Below are 22,242 nucleotides of genomic sequence, written 5' to 3'. Positions count from 1 at the left end.
TTATGTGGACGAAAACCTAAAGAAAGGGTTCATCCGCCCATCCACTTCTCCGGCGGGAGCAGGTATTTTCTTTGTGGAAAAAAAAGATCACTCTCTCCGACCTTGTATTGACTACAGGGATCTAAACAAGATCACTATTAAGAACCGCTACCCCCTTCCTCTGGTTCCCGAGCTTTTTCAGAGACTCAGGTCCGCTGCCCTGTTCACAAAATTGGACCTTCGTGGGGCCTATAACCTAGTCCGCATCCGAGAGGGGGACGAGTGGAAGACGGCTTTCCGCACCCGGTTCGGACATTTTAAGTATCTAGTGATGCCGTTCGGCCTCTGTAATGCTCCGGCTACGTTCCAACATTTCGTGAACGACATCTTCAGGGATTGGTTGGACATCTTTGTCATTGTATACCTGGATGACATTTTGATCTTTTCCACATCCCTGGAACAACACCGCGAGCATGTCCGAAATATTCTCAGCCGCCTCCGCCAGCATGGTCTATATGCCAAGGCTGAAAAATGCGACTTTGAGCAAAGCAGCATTTCATTTTTGGGGCTAATAATTTCCACGGAAGGAATAAAGATGGACCCCCAGAAAGTTTCTGCTATTCTGGATTGGCCTCCGCCATCTGATAAGAAAGGAGTGCAGCGTTTTGTCGGCTTTGCCAATTTTTATAGGAGGTTCATAAGGGGATTCTCCAACATCATCTCCCCTATCACCCAGCTCACCAAGAAAGATGTCCGTTATTCTTGGACTCCTGAGGCCCAGTCCGCTTTCATGATTTTAAAGAAGCTCTTTACATCTGCTCCTATCCTGAGCCATCCAGATCCCACCTTACCCTACCTCCTTGAGGTAGATGCCTCAGAAGTCGCTATTGGGGCAGTCATCTCCCAAAGACAGGGGGTCAAGGACCTGATGCACCCAATAGCTTTCTTTTCCCGAAAACTTTCCACGGCGGAGAGGAATTATGATGTGGGAGACCGGAACTTTTGGCTATTAAAGCCGCCCTGGAAGAATGGCGATATCTGCTTGAGGGTGCGGCACACCCTATTCTCATTTTCACGGACCATAAAAACCTTGAGTACCTGAGATCTGCCAAACGTCTGCGACCCCGTCAGGCACGATGGGCACTGTTCTTCTCTAGGTTTTCGTTCCACATCACCTACCGACCTGGATCCAAAAATGTCAAACCAGACGCCCTGTCTCGGATGTTTGACAACCCTAAAGAGGTCCCAGTACCTGACACCATTCTGTCTGAAAAGAACTTTCTGCTTCTTCTCACAGGTCTGAGGTCCCGTCTCGAACAAGCCTCGGGCAAAATTTCTGACCCACCGGGAACTCTCCTGTCACGCAGGGATGGCTTGTTATGGGCCGGAAGAAAATTCCTGGGAACCGGAGCGGAACATCCATGCTGCAGATTTAATCCAGGTGTTTTTTCTTGCCCATCCTTTGTTGGGCACCCGGAGGTTGCCCTTAAGGGGGGGGGCAATGTTAGGAACGCTTCCTGAGCACACTCATGTGTGTCATGATGTGCTGTCTGCAACCTAAAGGGTTAATCCAGAGCAGACTAATTGCAATAATTGGCAAACAGGCTGCCTTATTTAAACAGCTCAACAGCACTGCACATTGCTGTGTTGTCTTCAGCTTCCTGTGTTCTGAGCCTGCTTCCTGTTGATTTCCTGTCTGATACCTGTTGACCTTTGGCTCGTCCCTGACTTCGCTTGTTTGCTGCCTGTCCTGATCCCGGCTCGTTTTGACTACTCTTCTGGATTCTCCTTGTCGGCTCATCCACCTTCGGACCTTGACCGGTTACCCCCTGGTGGGGCGACCCTGGGGACCGCGACCTGGTATCCACCTGCAGCCAAATCCATCCTCACCAGTGGCGGCCCTTGCATAGGGGGCGCCAGGGCGCCGCCCCCCTACCCCTAAAAAAAACAAAAAAAAAAAAAAAAAAAAAAAACGAACAAATAAAGTTGTATGAAAAAAAAATTGGGTTCGCCGGCCTGAACACAGGATCCCTGTGTGCAATTTTTTACTGCGTTTTTTGACGCGAAGCAATACCTATTACATTTTTCTTTTTGTGCCCCCCCAAAAATTTTGAGCACCAGCCGCCACTGATCCTCACCTTCAGAGGCCCTGGTGAAGACCGATGGATGCTTAGACCCCGCACCTCAGGTTAGCCTGTGCTACTCACCTCGGGTTTCCAACCAAGCTCCGCCCACTGGCAACGGTAAGCCTTCTCTGCACGACAGGCTTCCACCTGCCTCCTAACAGCCTGTCTGGAACATACCTGAAGGAGGAGGAATACTCCATTGGGAGGGTTACATTTTTGGCCAGTCTGGTGACTGCCGCGTCCACCACAGGCAGATTGGATAATGATGCCCCGTCTTCATTTGTGAGGGGGTATAGCTTCTGGAGTCTACTGGAAGAAGCGGATCTTCTTTCTCCCTTCTCCCATTCTTCCTGAAACAGACCTCTTATTTCTGCCTTAAGAGGGAAGCCTGGGGTAGTAAGTCTTCCCCATCTTTTGGGGGGGGGGGGGGGGTTCCGGGTCCTCCCATTCCAGTGCCACCTTTACGGCTTATATAAATGGGGAAACCATGAAAAATTTGAATCCGGAGTCCTCTTCCGAGGAGGCCTGGATGGTAGGCTCACGAGCCATTATGGGGGCCGTGACTTGTCCACCTGCCATTGGTTGCGTCAGAGCCCCCCCCCCCCCCACACTCGCATAGCTGTCAATTTGGGAGCAGCAACTGTGTCTTTGCAGGCGCTACGTCCCAATTGACATGAATGTGACTGCCTGCATGTGGATGAATGGAACAAAAAAAAGGCTGATCCATCTATGTTCTGCCTTAGTCACAATGAATATATTTTATGCCTAGCATGTAACACTGATCACTATTTATGCTCTTTACATTACTTACATTACTTTAATTTAAAACACACTGAAAGACAGAATAAATACTGTTTACCAACCAATCCCACAGCCACCACCAATAAGGCTTATGGACTGGAAGGGTTTTACCCCCTTAATGACCAGGCCATTTTTTGCGATATGGCACTGCATTACTTTAACTGACAATTGCGTGGTCATGCCACGCTGTACGGAAATAAAATGGATGTCCTTTTCCCACAAACAGAGCTTTCTTTTGGTGGTATTGATTACCTCTGCGTTTTTTATTTTTTTAAGCTATAAACAAAAAAAAGCGGAAATTCTGAAAAAAAAATATATATTTTTTTTAATTTCTGCTATAAAATATTCTCAATAAAAAAATCTAATCTTTTCAGCAGTTTAGGCCAATATGTATTCTGCCCCATATTTTTGGTTAAAAAAATCCCAATAACTGTATATTAATTGTTTTGCGCAAAAGTCTACAAACTAGGGGATAGATTTATGTCATTTTTTTACTTATATATTTATTTTTTTACTAATAATGGTGGCAATCAGTGTTTTTTTTAGTAAGGATTGCGACGGACAGGTCAGACACCTAACTGGCACTTTTGAGGGGACCAGTGACACTAATACAGTAATCAGGACTAAAAATATGCACTGTTACTGTACTAATGACACTGGCAGGGAAGGGGTTAACACCAGGGGCGCTCAAAGGGTTAAGTGTATCCCTAGGGGATGTTTTCTAACTGTGTGGAGGATGGGCTCACTGGATGAACACAGAAACCTGTGTTCCTATAGAGGAGGAACACAGGATCCCTGTGTTCATAACTGACAGAACAGCAGTCTGCAGTGTTTACTTTGGCAGACCACCGTTCTGTCTGCATGGGGAGTGATAGCAGGTGGCCGGCGGACCACGCTGATTGACTTCCCCTCTGGCAAATCGGCGCGTGTGCTCGCCTCCGGCAGCACGTACGCGTACCCCCACTATCTGTTACACAAAGCGAAATACAAGTACAGCGTAATAGAGCCAACCTGCCGCAGCAAAACTACTATTTTTATCCACTTTAAGACCGGAAAATGTTACCTCCTTCCTGACCAGGCCATATTTTGGGATTCGGCACTGCATTATTTTAACGGACAGTTGTGCGGTCGTACGAAGCTGCACCCAAACAAAATTCACATCCTTTTTTTCCCACCAATATAGCTTTCTTTTGGTGGTATTTGATCACCTGTGTGATTTTTAATTTTTGAAAAAAGGAGTGACAATTTTGAAAAAAAAAAAAACAATATTTTTCACATTCTGATAGATAACATCCCCCCCCCCAAAAAAAAAGTAAAAATCTAATTTAGGCCAATTTGTTTTCCGTTACATATTTTTGGTAAAAAAAAATCGCAATAAGCGTATTTTGATTGGTTTGCACAAAAGTTATCGCGTTTACTAACTATGGGAAAGATTTTTGTCATTTTTATTGTTTTTTTTTTTTTTTTTACTAGTAATGGCGCCGACCTGCGATTTTTTGCAGGACTGTGACATTGCGGTGGACAGATCGGACCCCTAACTGACATTTTGACACTTTTGGAGGGACCAGTGACATTACTACAGTAATCAGTGCACTGTTACTGTAATAATGACACTGGCATGGAAGGGGTTAACACTGTTGGTGATCAAGGGGTTAAATGTATGCCTCATGCTTACTGACGTATGTGTGTGTGTGTGTGGGGGGGGGGGTTCTGTGACAGAGACAGAGATCGCAGGTTCAGTGATCTCTCCCTGTCTGTCACAGAGAAGATCCGCCTGCTTTGTTTACACAAGCGGGTGGATCTTCTCACACTTTCCCCGACAATCGGGGAAGAGAGGCAGCGATCACCGCCTCTCCTCCTCCGGCCCGGTACAGCGCCGCTGAGACCACTAGGAGTCCAGTGATGTAGGTCTACGTCACTGGACCCAGGGGAGCCGACCTGCCGCAGTAATATTGCTGTGAGCGGTCGGCAAGTGGTTAAAGATACAAGTTAATACAGCTCTATATAAATTATTACATCCTTATTTTTTTTTATTGTACACAGTGTAAGTACCTGAATTTGGCTTGATATATGCCTCTTGCAGTCCCTGTAAAGCAGAGCTCATACTCTGACAGGGAGAAGCAGCCCAAGCAATCAATTGTGCCACAGAGCTTTTGATAGGTGAGAAGAAAGTGACAAAGAGATTTATCAGTGTGCTTCTCCTTTTACTGTCCATTCACAAACTTGAGGAAGAACAAGTCTTGTAAGTGTTACTTAACTGTAGCAGAGAAAACAAAATTAGATCCTCTGCCTCAGAGACAGGATGTGCTGTGTAGGGTTGTGTAAATTTCAAGAATGGAAAGAGAAGTACAAATCATCTGGCAGGTAAAACAGCTTTCAAACATGTATTTAGTTGTTTGCTTAAGGCCCGTACACACGTACCGATCGTCGGCATACAAACGTCGGTGGACGAAGGATCTGCCGATTGTACGCGTGTTAGTATGGTGCCTCCGACAGATGTCTGCGCACAATCCGCGGACAAAAGTCTTTCGTGCAAACATGAAAATATTTGTATGCCGACACCAGAACGGACGATTGTTCGCCTGTCAGTACACAATTCGGCCGACAGACCGCAGATTTGCAAGACTGGGCATGCTCAGAAAATAGAAAACACAGGGAAAGTTAACCATTACATGACATCACTTCTGCAGTCGGCGGACAAAATTCTTGTGCTGTCCTTGTGCTGTCTTTGCACTTTTCAGCAGACACCGACATCCCGGGGAGAAAAGAGGAACATTTGTAAGCCGACCATCGGTACGTGTGTACGGGGCTTTAGAGTTCAGCTTTATGTATCATATTATAACCTACATGCAGAGAAGTACTTTCACAAAAAAACACATAATCTATTAAAACATATACAGTATCTCACAAAAATTAGTACACCCCTCACATTTTTGTAAATATTTTATCATATCTTTTCATGTGACAGCACTAAGGAAATTACACTTTGCTACAATGTAAAGTAGTGAGTGTACAGCTTGTATAACAGTGTAGATTTGATGTCCCCTCAAAATAACTCAACACCCAGCCATTAATGTCTAAACCGCTGACAACAAAAGTGAGTACACCCCTAAAGAGAAATGTCCAAATTGGGCCCAAACTGTCAATATTTTGTGTGGCCACCATTATTTTCCAGCACTGCCTTAACCCTCTTGGGCATGGAGTTCACCAGAGCTTCACAGGTTGCCACTGGAGTCCTCTTCCACTCCTCCATGATGACATCACAGAACTGGTGGATGTTAGAGACCTTGCGCTCCTCCACCTTCCATTTGAGGATGCCCCACAGATGCTCAATAGGGTTTAGGTCTGGAGACATGCTTGGCCAGTCCATCACCTTTACCCTCAGCTTCTTTAGCAAGGCAGTGGTTGTCTTGGAGGCGTGTTTGGGGCCTTTATCATGTTAGAATACTGCCCTTCGGCCCAGTCTCCAAAGGGAGGGGGATCATGCTCTGCTTCAGTATGTCACAGTACATGTTGGCATTCATGGTACCCTCAATGAACTGTAGCTCCACAGTGCCGGCAGCACTCATGCAGCCCCAGAACATGACACTCCCACCACCATGCTTGACTGTAGGGAAGACACACTTGTCTTTGTACTCCTCACCTGGTTGCCGCCACACATGCTTGACACCATCTGAACCAAATAAGTTTATCTTAGTCTCATCAGACCACAAGACATGGTTCCAGTAATCCATGTCCTTAGTCTGCTTGTCTTCAGCAAACTGTTTGCAGGCTTTCTTGTGCATCGTCTTTAGAAGAGGCTTCCTTCTGGCTTCCTTCTGCACTAGACCTCCTCTAACTCTAAACAGGTAATCGTATACATTTTTTAAAGTGTCGCCTATGGAGATTTTTAAGTACTGTAGTTTGTCACCATTCCACGAGCGTGCACGATTTTAAAAAATGACATGTTGGGTATCTATTTACCCAGCGTAACAACATCGTTCACATTATACAAAAAAACGATGCTAACTTTACTGTCCTGTATTTTATAACTCTTCTCGGGTTCCTCTTCTGTGCTCCTCCCTCCTGTTGAGTGCCCCCACAGCGGTGGCACCCGAGTGTCCCTGCCACTAGAGGAAAGATCCAATAATGCTGGGTCAGGAAAGACTAGAATAAGGGGGCTGGGCTCACACTGCCATGCTGGATGTGATCTTCCCAGGGTGAGTGGAACTCTGTCTGAACAAGGAACACTGTGATGGAACTTTGGCTGGAATAAATAGAACTTCATCTGATGTATTGTGCCTTGCCTAGGAGTTTATGAATACTTCACCTACTCTGAGGTTGGTTTTAAATGTTACTTCCTGTGAAGGCTGAGAATGTTTTTCTTATCTAATTGCCTAAGTCCAGGGTCGCTGATAAGGGGGTAGCACCAGTCCTCCTGTAGAGAGCCTGGGCAGCAGGGGAATCAAATTTGGCAGGAGAGGGGGTGATCAATGCGGCAGAGAGGGGCAATTACCGATCCCATGTGTGTCTCTCCCTGAAATGAAAGCCGGCTTGTCTCCTTCCTGCTGGCTTTCAGGGAGAGCCACACCGGGGATCGGTTCTTGTAATTGCCCCCCTCATCTGTCCTGTCCAAGATTTGATTCCACCAAATATATTCTATGTACAACAGCACACAGATGTACTTAACATCTAGCGCTTGGATAATATGCCCATAATGCCATAATGTTATATTACAGAGTCCATATGATGAAAGACAAAGTTCATAAAAAGTATCTCTGCAGCTGGTGTGCTCATCAAAAAGATTATTCCCTCAGCTTCTCAGCAAACAATCAGGGGGCAATCCAACCAGCAGTATGAAAAAAATATAGCAAAGGCAAAGGGATTAGTACCTGCCTGGAGTTTGAATGTTCCCCCTGTGCCTCCCTGTTTTTTTTTCTGGGTACTCTGGTTTCCTCCCACACTCCAAAGACCTGCTGGTAGGTTAATTGGCTCCTGTCTAAATTGGCCCTAGTATATGAATTTGAGTTAGGGACCTTAGATTGTAAGCTACTCGAGGGCTTGTGGTTTGATAAAGGAGCTGATTGGCGCTCCGAAATGCATTACCTAGGAAATGGATCATCCCCCAGCATGATGTCACTTGCAGTTCCGCTTTCCATGGTGGTTCTAGATGTCTCTCCAGCCGACGAAGTGGCATCTTGGCTTAGAGACCAAAACCTGTGTTTTACCATGTCCAAAGTCAGCGCAGCCTTCTACCAGGAACATCTAGAGCACTTCATGCTTCCCTCTGCTGACCAGCTTTAGGGAGATGCTGATTTAATTTTCCAGCAGGACTTGGCACCTGCCCACACTGCCAAAAGTACCATCACCTAGTTAAATGGTCATGGTATCATTGTGCCTGATTGGCCATCAAACTCGCCTGACCTGAACCCCATAGAGAATTTGTGGGATATTGTCAAGAGGAAGAGGAGACATGAGACCCAACAATGCAGATGAGCTGAAGGCCGCTATCAAAGCAACATGGGCTTCCATAACACTTCAGCAGTGCCACAGGCTGATTGCCTCCATGCCACACTGCATTGATACAGTAATTCATGCAAAAGGAGCCCTGACCAAGTATTGAGTGCATACTATACTGTACATCAGGGATCTCCAAACTACGGCCCTCCAGCTGTTGTGGAACTACACATCCCATGAGGCAATGTAAAGCTCTGACATTCACAGACATGACTAGGCATGTTGGGAATTGTAGTTCCTGAACAACTGGAGGGCCATACCTTGTAGACCCCTGCTTTACATGGACATATTCTTCAGTAAGCCCACATTTCTGTGTTAAAAATCCTTTTCTTTTTTATTTATTGGTCTCACGTAATATTCAAATTTTCTAAGATACTGAATTTTGGGTTGTCACTAGAGATGTCCCGAACTGTTCGCCGGCGAACAGTTCCCGGCGAACTTCGCATGTTCGCGTTCGCCTCGGTGGGCGAACATATGCGATGTTCGGTCCGCCTCCTATACATCATCATTGAGGCAAACTTTGACCCTGAACCTCACAGTCAGCAGACATGGCTAAGGTTAGGGTTATTTTTAGTGCTTAGGGTTAGAGGGGTAGGGGTAGGGTTACTAACTTTAACCCCAAGTATCTCACCATAACCCTAACCCTATCCCCTAACACTAAACCTAGCCCTAACCCTCTAACCATAACCCTAACCCTCTAACCTTAACCCTAACCCTCTAAGCCTAGCCATAAAAATAACCCTAACCCTAACCCTAATCTTAATCTTAACCCTTTAACCTTAAACTTAACCCCCTAAACCTAGCCCTAACCCTAGCCCTAAACCTAACCCTAGCCCTAACCCTAATTCATAATTTTTTCTGGTTCTGGGCATGCTACAGAGCTGAAACTTCACAGGTACACTTTTTAGACCCCCCAGACACTAAATCCAAAGAAATTTTTTATTTTTTTTATTTTTATTTATTTTTTAATTTTTCCATTAATTGGCTCTCTATCAAAAATGACAATTTTTAAGAACTTTTTTGTGTGATTTGGTGTCTGGGGGGGGGTCTAAAAAGTGTACATGTGAAGTTTCAGCTCTGTAGCATGCCCAGAACCAGAAAAAAAGATCATATAGGTGTAAAAGGAGGGTTCCCACCATCCCTGCTCTACTGAAAAATGATCTTTTTTTCTGGTTCTGGACATGCTACAGAGCTGAAACTTCACAGGTACACTTTTTAGACCCCCCCCCCCCCCAGACAATAAATCACACAAAAAAAGTTCTTAAAAATTGTCATTTTTGATAGAGAGACAATTATTGGAAAAATTAAAAAAAAATAATAATAAAAAAATTTCTTTGCATTTATTGTCTGGGGGGTCTAAAAAGTGTACCTGTGACGTTTCAGCTCTGTAGCATGTCCAGAACCAGAAAAAAAGATCATATAGGTGTAAAAGGAGGGTTCCCACCATCCCTGCTCTACTGAAAAATGATCTTTTTTTCTGGTTCTGGACATGCTACAGAGCTGAAACTTCACAGGTACACTTTTTAGACCCCCCCCCCCCCCCCCCCAGACACTAAATCACACACAAAAAAAAAGTTCTTAAAAATTGTCATTTTTGATAGAGAGACAATTATTGGAAAAATTAAAAAAAAAAAAAAAAAATTCTTTGGATTTATTGTCTGGGGGTCTAAAAAGTGTACATGTGAAGTTTCAGCTCTGTAGCATGTCCAGAACCAGAAAAAAAAATTAGAATTAGGGTTAGGGCTAGGGTTAGGGTCATGGCTAAGGTTAGGGTTATTTTTAGTGCTTAGGGTTAGAGGGGTAGGGGTAGGGTTACTAACTCTAACCCTAAGTATCTCACCATAACCCTAACCCTATCCCCTAACACTAAACCTAACCCTAACCCTCTAACCATAACCCTAACCCTCTAACCTTAACCCTAACCCTCTAAGCCTAGCCATAAAAATAACCCTAAACCTAACCCTAACCCTAATCTTAACCCTTTAACCTTAAACTTAACCCCCTAAACCTAGCCCTAACCCTAGCCCTAAACCTAACCCTAGCCCTAACCCTAATTCATAATTTTTTTTCTGGTTCTGGGCATGCTACAGAGCTGAAACTTCACAGGTACACTTTTTAGACCCCCCAGACACTAAATCCAAAGAAATGTTTTATTTTTTTTATTTTTATTTATTTTTTAATTTTTCCATTAATTGGCTCTCTATCAAAAATGACAATTTTTAAGAACTTTTTTTTGTGTGATTTGGTGTCTGGGGGGTCTAAAAAGTGTACATGTGAAGTTTCAGCTCTGTAGCATGTCCAGAACCAGAAAAAAAATTAGAATTAGGGTTAGGGCTAGGGTTAGGGTTATTTTTAGTGCTTAGGGTTAGAGGGTTAGGGTTAGAGGCATAGGGGTAGGGTTACTAACTCTAACCCTAAGTATCTCACCATAACCCTAACCCTATCCCCTAACACTAAACCTAACCCTAACCCTTAAAGCCCAGTTCCTGTCCCATTTTGGTTGGTTCTGGTCTGTTTGCGGATGTTTGCGGTGCGCTAAACGGGGAGTTTGGTCTGTCACTGTGAAGCGGGCGTAACCCTTACACTACCTGATCGATACAACATCATACCTGATCGTATACACACACTGGATGTTTTAAAGCACGTTATTCCAAACAATTTAGGAATGTTAGGTGATTTATGCCCTTTATGGATTAAAACCCGACTCTGCGTCAACTACGTAATTTTCCATGGGAGTTTTGCCATGGATCCCCCTCCGGCATGCCACAGTCCAGGTGTTTGTCCCCTTGAAACAACTTTTCCATCACTATTGTGGCCAGAAAGAGTCCCTGTGGGTTTTAAAATTCGCCTGCCTATTAAAGTCTATGGCGGTTCGCAATGTTCGCCGGTTCGCGAACATTTGCCGATGTTCGCCGTTCGCGAACATTACATTTTATGTTCGCGACATCACTAGTTGTCACTAGCTGTAAGCCATAATCATCAAAATTAAAAGAAAGAAATGCTTGAAATATATCGCTTTGTGTGTAACGCATCGATATATATATCACTTTTTGAATTACTGCGTAAATTAACAGCACCATATAAGTACCTGTAAAAAATAAGCTAATTCGCAACACATTGCACGAATCACTGGGACCTTGCCCAAAAAATAGTTGCTAGGTGGTACAAAACCCCAGTCATACTAGCAAAATTCATCCCATCCTATTCACCCCTGTGTTGGCGAGGCTGTGGCCAACCAGCCAATATTTATCACATTTTCTGGTCTTGTGTGGGTATTTCTAGTTACTGGAAACAAATCTTCACCACTATGGCTACCATTTCGGGCATTCTTAAACACCCAGACCCCGCTCTGGCCATCCTTCACCTAGGTATCCATGATTATCCGAAAGTCTATCGCACAATTATAATCCACATATTACTGGCTGCAAAACTCATTATAGCTAGGCATTGGAAGAGCAGCTTAGCCCCTAACCAAACAGAGGTGCTGGCCCAAATCAATTTAAACTACCAATACGAACGCTTACTAGCGTTCAGGTTGAAAGATTCCATGGCCGCCTTCAACTCACAGTGGGAAGCTTGGTCGTCCTGGTACCCCAAACAAACAGTGTAATGCCGACTCATGTTGCTGTTGATGCTGCTGTTTACCTACGCAAGTTTGTTTTACCATTGCATTCATGATAATTCCGTGATAATCCTTGATTGCTGTCATTGTTCAAAGCTATATGTCCTGAGTGCGAAACATATTATTGTAACATGTTATATTATTTACTTTTCTTTGTTATGTTGAAATATCAATAAAAACTATTTTGAAAAAAAAAAAAAAATAAGCTAATTAAGCCCATTCAGACTAGCGCAACACGACTTTTGGGGGGCGACCTGTGAAGTCGCGTGCACCGCTGTGCACCGCGACTTCGGCGCGACTTGCAGAGACTTCACATAATGGAAGTCTATGCAAGTCGCTCCGAGGTCGCCCCAAAGTAGTACAGGACCCTTTTTCTAAGTCAGAGCGACTTGTGTCGCTCCTATTAGAACGGGTCCTGTGCTAATCAATGGACCGCGACCGAGCGCGACTTGTCAGGCTGACAAGTCGCCTGACAAGTCGCGCTAATGTGAATGGGCTCTAAATGAGTAGCAAGTTTATTTACAAAATAGAATATAACTTCCATAGAGCACAGAACCTGCTAAATAGAGGATGACTGCCGGCGGCGTCCATGGTTGCACTTTATGCACTCCAACACAGACCAAAACACTGGCACAGCATGAAGGATGAATGAATGGCAATGTGTTGGGGGCCTCTTTAATTCTTTAAGCCCCTTCTCACCATAAACTGTATGTTTATACTGTCCAGTACATAAGTTGAGAAGCTATACTCTAAATGTATCAGTCACATACAGATAACCCATGCTTACATTGCTTTTATTTTTTTTCTCCTAGGTTGTAGAAAAGTGTACGAAGCTTGGATCAGCATCTGCCTATTATATACATGGAAGCATGGACAACATGACTTTTGCTAAACAAGTAGTTCAAGAGGCAGAACGTTTATTTGGTGAGAACGTAAAAACTCTTCCTTAAAATTTGCAAACCCAATTCCAAAAAAGTTGGGACACTGTACAAATTGTGAGTAAAAAAGGAATGGACTAATTTACAAATCTCATAAACGTATATTTTATTCACAATGTAATATAGATAACATATCATATGTTGAAAGTGAGACATTTTGAAATGTCATGCCAAATATTGGCTTATTTTGAATTTCATGAGCGCTACACATTCCAAAAAAGTTTGGACAGGTAGAAAAAAGAGGCCGGAAAAGTTAAATGTACATATAAGGAACAGCTGGAGGACCAATTTGCAACTTATTAGGTCAATTGGCAACTTGATTGGGTATAAAAAGAGTCTCTCAGAGTGGCAGTGTCTCTCAGAAGACAAGATGGGCCGAAGATCACCAATTCCCCCAATGCGAAAAATAGTGGCGCAATATCAGAAAGGAGTTTCTTAGAGAAAAATTGTAAAGAGTTTGAAGTTATCATGATCTATAGTACATAATATCATCCAAAGATTCAGAGAATCTGAAACAATCTCTGGGCATAAGGGTCAAGGCCGGAAAACCATACTGGATGCCTGTGATCTTCGGCCCCTTAGACGGCCCTGCATCACATACAGGAATGCTACTGTAGTGGAAATCACAACATGGGCTCAGGAATACTTCCAGAAAACATTGTCAGTGAACACAATCCACCGTGCCATTCGCTGTTGCCGGCTAAAACTCTATAGGCCAAAAAAGAAGCTATATCTAAACATGATCCAGAAGCGCAGGAGTTTTCTCTGGGCCAAGACTCATTTAAAATGGACTGTGGCAAAGTGGAAAACTGTTCTGTGGTCAGACAAATCAAAATTTGAAGCTCTTTTTGGAAAACTGGGTCCGGATGACTGCCATGTCATCCGGACTAAAGAGGACAAGGACAACCAAAGTTGTTATCAGCGCTCAGTTCAGAAGTCTGCATCTCTGATGGTATGGGGTTGCATGAGTGCGTGTGGCATGGGCAGCTTACACATCTGGAAAGGCACCATCAATGCTGAAAAGTATATCCAAGTTCTAGAACAACATATGCTCCCATCTAGATGTCGTCTCTTTCAGGGAGGACCTTGTATTTTCCAACATGACAATGCCAGACCCCATACTGCATCAATTACAACATCATGGCTGCGTAGAAGAAGGATCCGGGTACTGAAATGGCCAGCATGCAGTCCAGATCTTTCACCCATAGAAAACATTTGGTGCATCATAAAGAGGAAGATGCGACAAAGAAGACCTAAGACAGTTGAGCAACTAGAAGTCTGTATTAGACAAGAATGAGACAACATTCCTATTCCTATACTTGAGCAACTTGTCTCCTCAGTCCCCAGACGTTTGCAGACTGTTATAAAAAAGAAGAGGGGATGCCACACAGTGGTAAACATGGCCTTGTCCCAACTTTTTTGAGATGTGTTGATGCCATGAAATTTAAAATCAACTTATTTTTCCCTTAAAATTATAAATTTTCTCAGTTTAAACATTTGATATGTCATCTATGTCGTATTCTGAATAAAATATTGAAATTTGAAACTTCCACATCATTGCATTCTGTTTTTATTCTCAATTTGTACAGTGTCCAAACTTTTTTGGAATCAGGTTTGTAGATGCCTAGACTAGTAATGTTCTTAACCACTTAAGCCCCGGATGATTTTACCCCCTTCCTGACCAGGCCCTATTTTGCGATTCGGCACTGCGTGAATTTAATGGACAATTGCGCGGTCGTGCGACGCTGTACCCAAATAAAATTGACGTCCTTTTTTTTCCCACAAACAGAGCTTTCTTTTGGTGGTATTTGGTCACCTGTGCGAATTTAACTTTTTGTGCTATAAACAAAAAAAGAGCTACAATTTTGAAATAATAACAATATTTTTCACATTTTTTATATGAAATTCCCCCAAAAAAAATGTAAAAATCTAAATTTTTTAACATTTTAGGCCAATTTGTTTTCTGCTACATATGTTTGGTAAAAAAAATCGCAATAAGCGTATTTTGATTGGTTTGCGCAAAAGATATTGCGTTTACTAAGGGAAAGATTTCTGTCATTTTTGGTGTTTTTTTTTTAACGAGTATTGGCGGCGATCTACGATTTTTTATGCAGGACTGCGACATTGCGGCGGACAGATCGGACCTTGACTGACATTTTTGACACTTTTGGGATTACCAGTGACATTACTACAGTAATCAGTGCTATACATATGCACTGTTACTGTAAAAATGACACTGGCAGGGAAGGGGTTAACTTTGTTGGTGATGCAGGGGTTAAGTGTGTCTCTAGGGGCGTGTTTCTAACTGTAAAGGGGTGTGGCTAGTGATGTAACCACAGAGACATACGATCCTACATAGCAGGATTGTATGATCTCTGCAGCTAGATCAGGGAGAATGACAGGCGGCTTTGTTTACATCAGCCGCCTGACTTTCTCCCTCTCCACGGGGAGATCGTGAGTGACCGGCGGACATTGGTGACCGGCGGACTTGTTAGGGAACAAGCGGGGGCGGGAGCGCGCCTCCAGCGGCGAGCGCTCGCCCCCTAAAGGCTCTCAGGCTAGCGACGTAGTACTACGTCACTTTGCCTGTACAGGGCTGACCGCCGCAGTAAATAGTCGTGTGGTGGTTGGTAAGTGGTTAAAGCTGTAGTAAACCAAAATGTATTATTATTATTTTTTTTAACCTGCAAGGCAAAGTTATAATGTGCTAGTATTCATGGCATATTAGCACATTATGTGAAACTTACCTTAAAACGCATGCGCGCAGGAGCCACAGTTTACGGTATGCCATTCCTTCAGAGCCCATGGGCCGGTGACGTCACTGGCAGCTTCACAAATAACTATCTCCTAAACAGTGCAAGTTTAGGAGACATTTATTGTACCTATACATAGGCCTTATTATAGGCTTACCTGTGGGTAAAAATCCTCCATGGGAGTTTACTCCCGCTTTAAAGTGACCGAATTCAGAATGTTTCTACCTAGCTGTAATATTATTTAACAAACACCACTAAAAACAAACTCTGTCTTCAAGTGGTATGAAACCCAAAAGCAAACATTTATTATACAGTACTGCAGCTTACCAATTCTTAGATGTGATATCTACATTCGTTTTCATTTTTAGTCTCTTTCCTTTTTTTTATCTGGGGAACTAGCCAGAAATGTCTTGTTTTTCAATAGAACAAGCTGTACAGCAAATGTAGCATTTACAGGGTTGCGGCAAACCATTTACCACTGACAGGGGTGCTTACAAATATCAGCTTTTGTTTATTCATGTAAACCCTTTAGCTCTAACAAAAAAAAAAAAAATGTTGCTATAACTGCTTGTGTAACTGCAGTGTAAGCTGGAGTTGGCTTCAATTTGTTAGTGTATCTAAATCTGTTTAGTCCATCTAAAGCTGGCCAAACATGGGTCAGTTTATTCACTCAACGGTGTGAATGAGAAAACTGACCTGTTTCCCCCATTTGCAGCCGAGGCACTGATCACAGCTGCTGATCATCGCAAACATTTTTTTTTTTTTTCACAATCAAGTTTATTGAAGATGCAAGTATTACAATGAAAACAGTACATATGCAGACAATTGAGTTTTCAAGAATACCAAGAAAAGCATCAGCTTTAGATTACATATGGTAAAGAACACAATGAGTAGAAATGACCAACTTTGTGGTTTTCAAGCATTGAAATATAGCTCAAACAATGTAGTACATCATTTTGAAAACAATTGTTTGTAAATATGTAAACAAACTGATATGTGCATCTAGTTGCAAGAGCATCAAAATGTTCATTTAGTGTAGTAAATGAGATTAGGCCATGCTAATATCCTATGCTAGCTAATAATGTGTGAGCAAAAATCCATTTTTTGGTATCCTTGCACAGAATTGGATATTTTTTGCAAAGTCATATATATATATGTAAAAATATGTATATATATATATATATATATATATATATATATATACAGTATCTATCAAAAGTGAGTACACCCCTCACAATTTTGTAAATATTTTATTATATCTTTTCATGTGACAACACTGAAGAAATGACACGTTGCTACAATGTAAAGTAGGTAGTGTACAGCTTGTATAACAGTGTAAATTTGCTGTCCCCTCAAAATAACTCAGCCATTATTGTCTAAACCACTGGCAACAAAACTGAGTACACCCCTAAGTCAAAATGTCCAAATTGGGCCCAAAGTGTCAATATTTCGTGTGCCCACCATAATTTTCTAGCACTGCCTTAACCTTCTTGGGCATGGAGTTCACCAGAGATTCACAGGTTGCCACCGGAGTCCTCTTCCACTCCTCCATGACGATCAGTGTTGGTCATCTTACTTTAAAAAAGTAATTAGTTACAGTTACAAATTACTTTTCCCAAAAAGTAATTGAGTTACTGACTCTTTTACCACATTGAAAAAGTAATTAGTTACTCAGCAAAGTAACTGCAACTTTTTTTTACCATTCTATAATGCAATTACGTTCTATGAGATCTTTAATAGTTGTGGCGGTGTGGCACACTGTGGGGGTCTGGGTCCTGAGTCCTCCTGACTGTGAGTAACTGTATTTTGTTTTGTTTTTTGGTACCTGCTGCCTGGAGTGGCTGTCTGTTGGTGGTGTGGCACACGAGTGGTGGCAGTGTGGCACACTGGTGGTGGTGGCGGTGTGGCACACTGGTGGTGGCAGTGTGAAACACTGGTGGTGGCGGTGTGGCACACTGGTGGTGTGGCACACTGGTGGTGGTGTGGAACACTGGTGGTGGCGGTGTGGAAACACTGGTGGTGGCGGTGTGGCACACTGGTGGTGTGGCCCGCTGCTGGTGGTGGTGTTGTACGCTGCTGGTGGTGGTGTGGCACACTGGTGGTGGTGTGGTGGCTGGTGGGGGTCTGAGACCTGACTCCTAACTGTCTGTGACTGACTGTGAGTTTTTTTTTTTGGTACCTGCTGTGCTGGGCTTGCTGGTGGTGGTGTGGCCTCTGGCCTGGCAGGCACGCTGTTGTCCAGGTCCCTCTGGCTCCGTCCTCCTGCAGGCCTCAGGCCTGCCTGTCTGTGCCTCTCTCCTCTTCTGGGCTGGCTCTGTGCGTTGGACCATTGGTGGACTGGTGGTGGCGAACTTCCTGCTGCCCAGTGCCCTGTGGTGGTGGTGGAGTCTCCTGAACTATATCGTTTTGTAAGTAACTGCCACTGGTTGTTTTATATATATTTTGCCAGTCTGGCAAAAGTAAGGTCCCCCATAGATCCCCCTTCAGTGCAGGCCAGGGCAGGTCTCCCGTAGATCCCCTTTAGTGCAGGCCAGGGCAGGACCCCCATAGATCCCCCTTTAGTGCAGGCCAGGGCAGGTCCCCCCATAAATCCCCACTTTAGCACAGGCAGGTCCCCCATAGATCCCCCTTTAGTGCAGGCCAGGGCAGGTCTCCCGTAGATCCCCCTTTAGAGCAGGCAGGTCCCCATAGATCCCGCTGTAATGCAGGTAGGTCCCCCATAGATCCCCCTTTAGAGCAGGCCTGACCAGGGTGAGGGTCCCCCATATTTATACATCCCCCTTTAGAGCAGGCAAGGGAGGCAGTTCCCCCATAGATCCCCCTTTAGAGCAGGCCAGGGCGAGGGTGTCCCATAATTATACATCACCCTTTAGAGCAGGCAAGGGCAGGCAGGTCCCCCATAAATCCCCTTTTAGAACAGACAAGGGCAGGCAGGTCAACCATCCCCCATAGATCCCCCTTTAGTGCAGGCAGGTCCCCCATAGGACTCCCTTTCCTGCTCTAAAGGGGGATGTATAAATATGGGGGACCCTCACCCTGGCCTGCTCTAAAGGGGGATCTGTGGAGAACCTGGGATGGCTGACCTGCCTGCTCTAAAGGGGGATTTTTAAATATGGGGAACCCTCACCCTGGCCTAGGCCTGCTCTAAAGGGGGATCTAGGGGGGACCTGGGATGGCTGACCTGCCTGCCAGTGCCTGCTCTAAAGGGGTATTTATAAATATGGGGGACCCTCTCCCTGGCCTAGGCCTGCTCTAAAGGGGGATCTAGGGGGGACCTGGGATGGCTGACCTGCCTGACATTGCCTGCTCTAAAGGGGTATTTATAAATATGGGGGACCCTCACCCTGGCCTAGGCCTGCTCTAAAGGGGGATCTAGGGGGGACCTGGGATGGCTAACCTGCCTGCCATTGCCTGCTCTAAAGGGGTAGTTATAAATATGGGGGACCCTCACCCTGGCCTAGGCCTGCTCTAAATGGGGATCTAGAGCAGGCCTAGGCCCGGATGAGGGTCCCCCATATTTATAAATACCCCTTTGTTAGAGCAGGCAAGAGCAGACAGGTCAGCCATTACAGGTTCCCTATAGATCCCCCTTACAGCAGGGCAGGGTGACATTCCCCCTTAAAGCAGGCCAAGCAGGGTTCCCAGACCTCCAGTCCAGTGAGTCCACCACAACCTACCGTTACAGTCCTCCTTTTCTTCTCCCGCGCTGGACAGTCAGACAGTCCCTCCTCCAGCCAGCCCAGGGCCCAGAGTCAGTCACAGAGAGATCACTGCGCAGCCACGCACGCAGGTCTCTCTCCAGTCTCCACCACCACTCCACTTTATAGGCGGTGCCAAGAGCTAGAGCTGAACAGGAGGCGGGAGCGGACAACCCGAGGGAGGCCTGAAACTCCGCCCCCGAGCGATCGCATCAAGGATTGATCCGATATTCTTTTCAGCAGACGGGCAGAGTGAGACTCAGAGTTGCGGCGTGGCGGACACTGCAAGGACCGCTCACGGACACCAGTGTCCGTGTGCAGACACCTTGCTGACCCCTGGGGGAATACAATTACATCTACTGCCATCTAGTGGCGGTAGATGTAATTGCGGTAACGCAGCCAAAAGTAGCGGCAACGGCGTTACAGGGAGAGGACAAGTAATCAGATAGATTACTCGTTACCCTGAAAAGTAACTGCGTTAAGTAACGCAGTTTACTTAAACGCAGTTACTACCAACACTGATGACGATATCACGGAGCTGCTGGATGTTAGAGACCTTGCGCTCCTCCACCTTCCATTTGAGGATGCCCACAAATACTCAATATGGTTTAGGTCTGGAGATATGCTTGGCCAGTCCATCGCCTTTACCCTCAGCTTCTTTAGCAAGGCAGTGGTGGTCTTGGAGGTGTGTTTGGGGTCATTATCATGTTGGAATACTGCCCTGTAGCCCAGTCTCTGAAGGGAGGGGATCATGCTCTGCTTCAGTATGTCACAGTACATGTTGGAATTCATGGTTCCCTCAAGCTGTAGCTCCACAGTAGCGGAAGCACTCATGCAGCCCCAGACAATAATACTCCCACCACCATCCTTGACTGTAGGCAAGACACACTTGTCTTTGTACTCCACACCTGGTTGCCGCTACACAGGCTTGACACCATCTGAACCAAATAAGTTTATCTTGGTCTCATCAGACCACAGGACATGGTTCCAGTAATCCATGTCCTTAGTCTGCTTGTCTTCAGCAAACTGTTTGCGGGCTTTTTTGTGCATCATCTTTAGAAGAGGCTTCCTTCTGGTATGACAGCCATGCAGACCAATTTAATGCAGTGTGCGGTGTAAGGTCTGAGCACTGACAGGCTGACCCCCCATCCCCATCAGTGCAGCCTCATCAGTGCCCATTAATGCAGCCTCATTACTGCCCATCAGTGCGGCCTCATCAGTGGCCATCAGTACAGCCCCATCAGTGTCCACAGGTGCAGCCTATCAGTGCCCATTAGTGCAGCCTATCAGTGCATTATATCAGTGCCCATCAGCGCAGCTTATTAGTGCTGCCTCACCAGTGGCCATCAGTGCAGCCTCATTAGTGGCCATCAGTGCAACATATCAGTGCCCATCAGTGCAGCCTCATTAGTGGCCATCAGTGCAGTTTATTAATACCCACCATTGCCGCCTCATCAGTGCCCATCTGTGCAGCATATCAGTGCCCATCAGTGCAGCATATCAGTGTTGCCTTATTAGTGCAGCCCCATCAGTGCAGCTTATCAGTGCCACCTCATCAGTGGCCATCAGAGTAGCCTTATGTCACAGGATCAGTAAGATTACTCCTATCTTGTAAGATATTTGGACTTGTGTTTGCTGCCACTGATTGTGATCATCTGATTATTTCACTATTTTGTATAATAAATAGGAAGTCCAGAGTCATTATACAAATAAGTGAAATAATCAGGAGCAGCAAACACAAGTCCAGATATCTTATAAGATTGGAGTAATCTTACTAACCCAGTGACATATTGCGATAGCACATATGAGGTGAGCAGGTCCAAAATATTATTGCCATCATATACAATAAAAGTCTTAATTCTATATGATGCAATTCAATATGCTCACTCAAAGACAAGGATGTTTAAAGAAATGAAATTATGTTATTGACATGATGCCTGCCTAACCTGGGGGCGGAGGAGGGTAGGCGGAGCATTAGGCTGCAGTGCCACACTTATTAGCTTTGGTGGCTGTCGGGCCAGTTGAATTAAGTGTGGTCGGCAGCCTGCGGTCTGTCTGAATGTCCTCACCGGTCGGTATTATTATAAACACAGATAGCAATGTGACCGCTTTATGGGGGTGCCAGACTGATTTGCCTCCTGGACCCTGCCCTCCGGCCCAATTCACCCCATAAGAGTGGCACTATACTAAAAGTGTAGTGCAAGTCGGTGGAGACCTTTTTCGTGCAGGAGCTGGGAGAAGGCTGTTTTTTTTTTTCTTTTGGGGTGCAGTTTTTTGCTGCCCCCCTGCAAAGTGCTGCCCTAGGCCTGGGCCTTGTTGGCCTAGGCCAAGATACAGCACTGCACCATGCTGCATCTCAGTTTTAGGGTCCTGGCAATCTTCTTTTAGTCTAGGCCATCTTTATGTAGAGCAACAATTCTTTTTTTCAGATCCTTAGAGAGTTCTTTGCCATGAGGTGCCATGTTGAACTTCCAGCGACCAGTGTGAGAGAGTGAGAGCGATAACACCAAATTTAACACACCTGCTCCCCATTCACACCTGAGATCTTGTAACACTAAAGAGTCACATGACACCGGGGAGGGAAAATGGCTAATTGGGCCCAATTTGGACATTTTGACTTAGGGGTGTACTCACTTTTGTTGCCAGCAGTTTAGATATTAACTGCTTTGTGTTGAGTTATTGTGAGGGGACAGCAAATTTACAATGTTATACAAGCTGCACACTCACTACTTTACATTGTAGCAAAGTGTAATTTCTTCAGTGTTGTCACATGAAAAGATATAATAAAATATTTACAAAAATTTGAGGGGTGAACTATGTATATATGTG

At 44.7% G+C, this 22,242-nt stretch overlaps 1 protein-coding gene across 1 annotated transcript in view; it reads left to right on the top strand.

Moving 5' to 3' along the window:
- HSD11B1 (hydroxysteroid 11-beta dehydrogenase 1) overlaps nucleotides 1-22,242 on the top strand; it is a 70,369-nt gene that overhangs the window by 36,380 nt on the left and 11,747 nt on the right. The window contains exon 3 of the mRNA XM_082245671.1: nucleotides 12,837-12,948. Coding sequence (XP_082101797.1) covers nucleotides 12,837-12,948 — 112 coding nt within the window. The remainder of the gene's footprint in view (nucleotides 1-12,836; nucleotides 12,949-22,242) is intronic.

The sequence above is a fragment of the Pelophylax lessonae genome (genome assembly GCF_965119305.1).
Source record: "Pelophylax lessonae genome assembly, chromosome: 2".
Lineage (NCBI taxonomy): Eukaryota > Metazoa > Chordata > Amphibia > Anura > Ranidae > Pelophylax > Pelophylax lessonae.
This window is presented reverse-complemented; position numbering and strand designations above follow the sequence as displayed.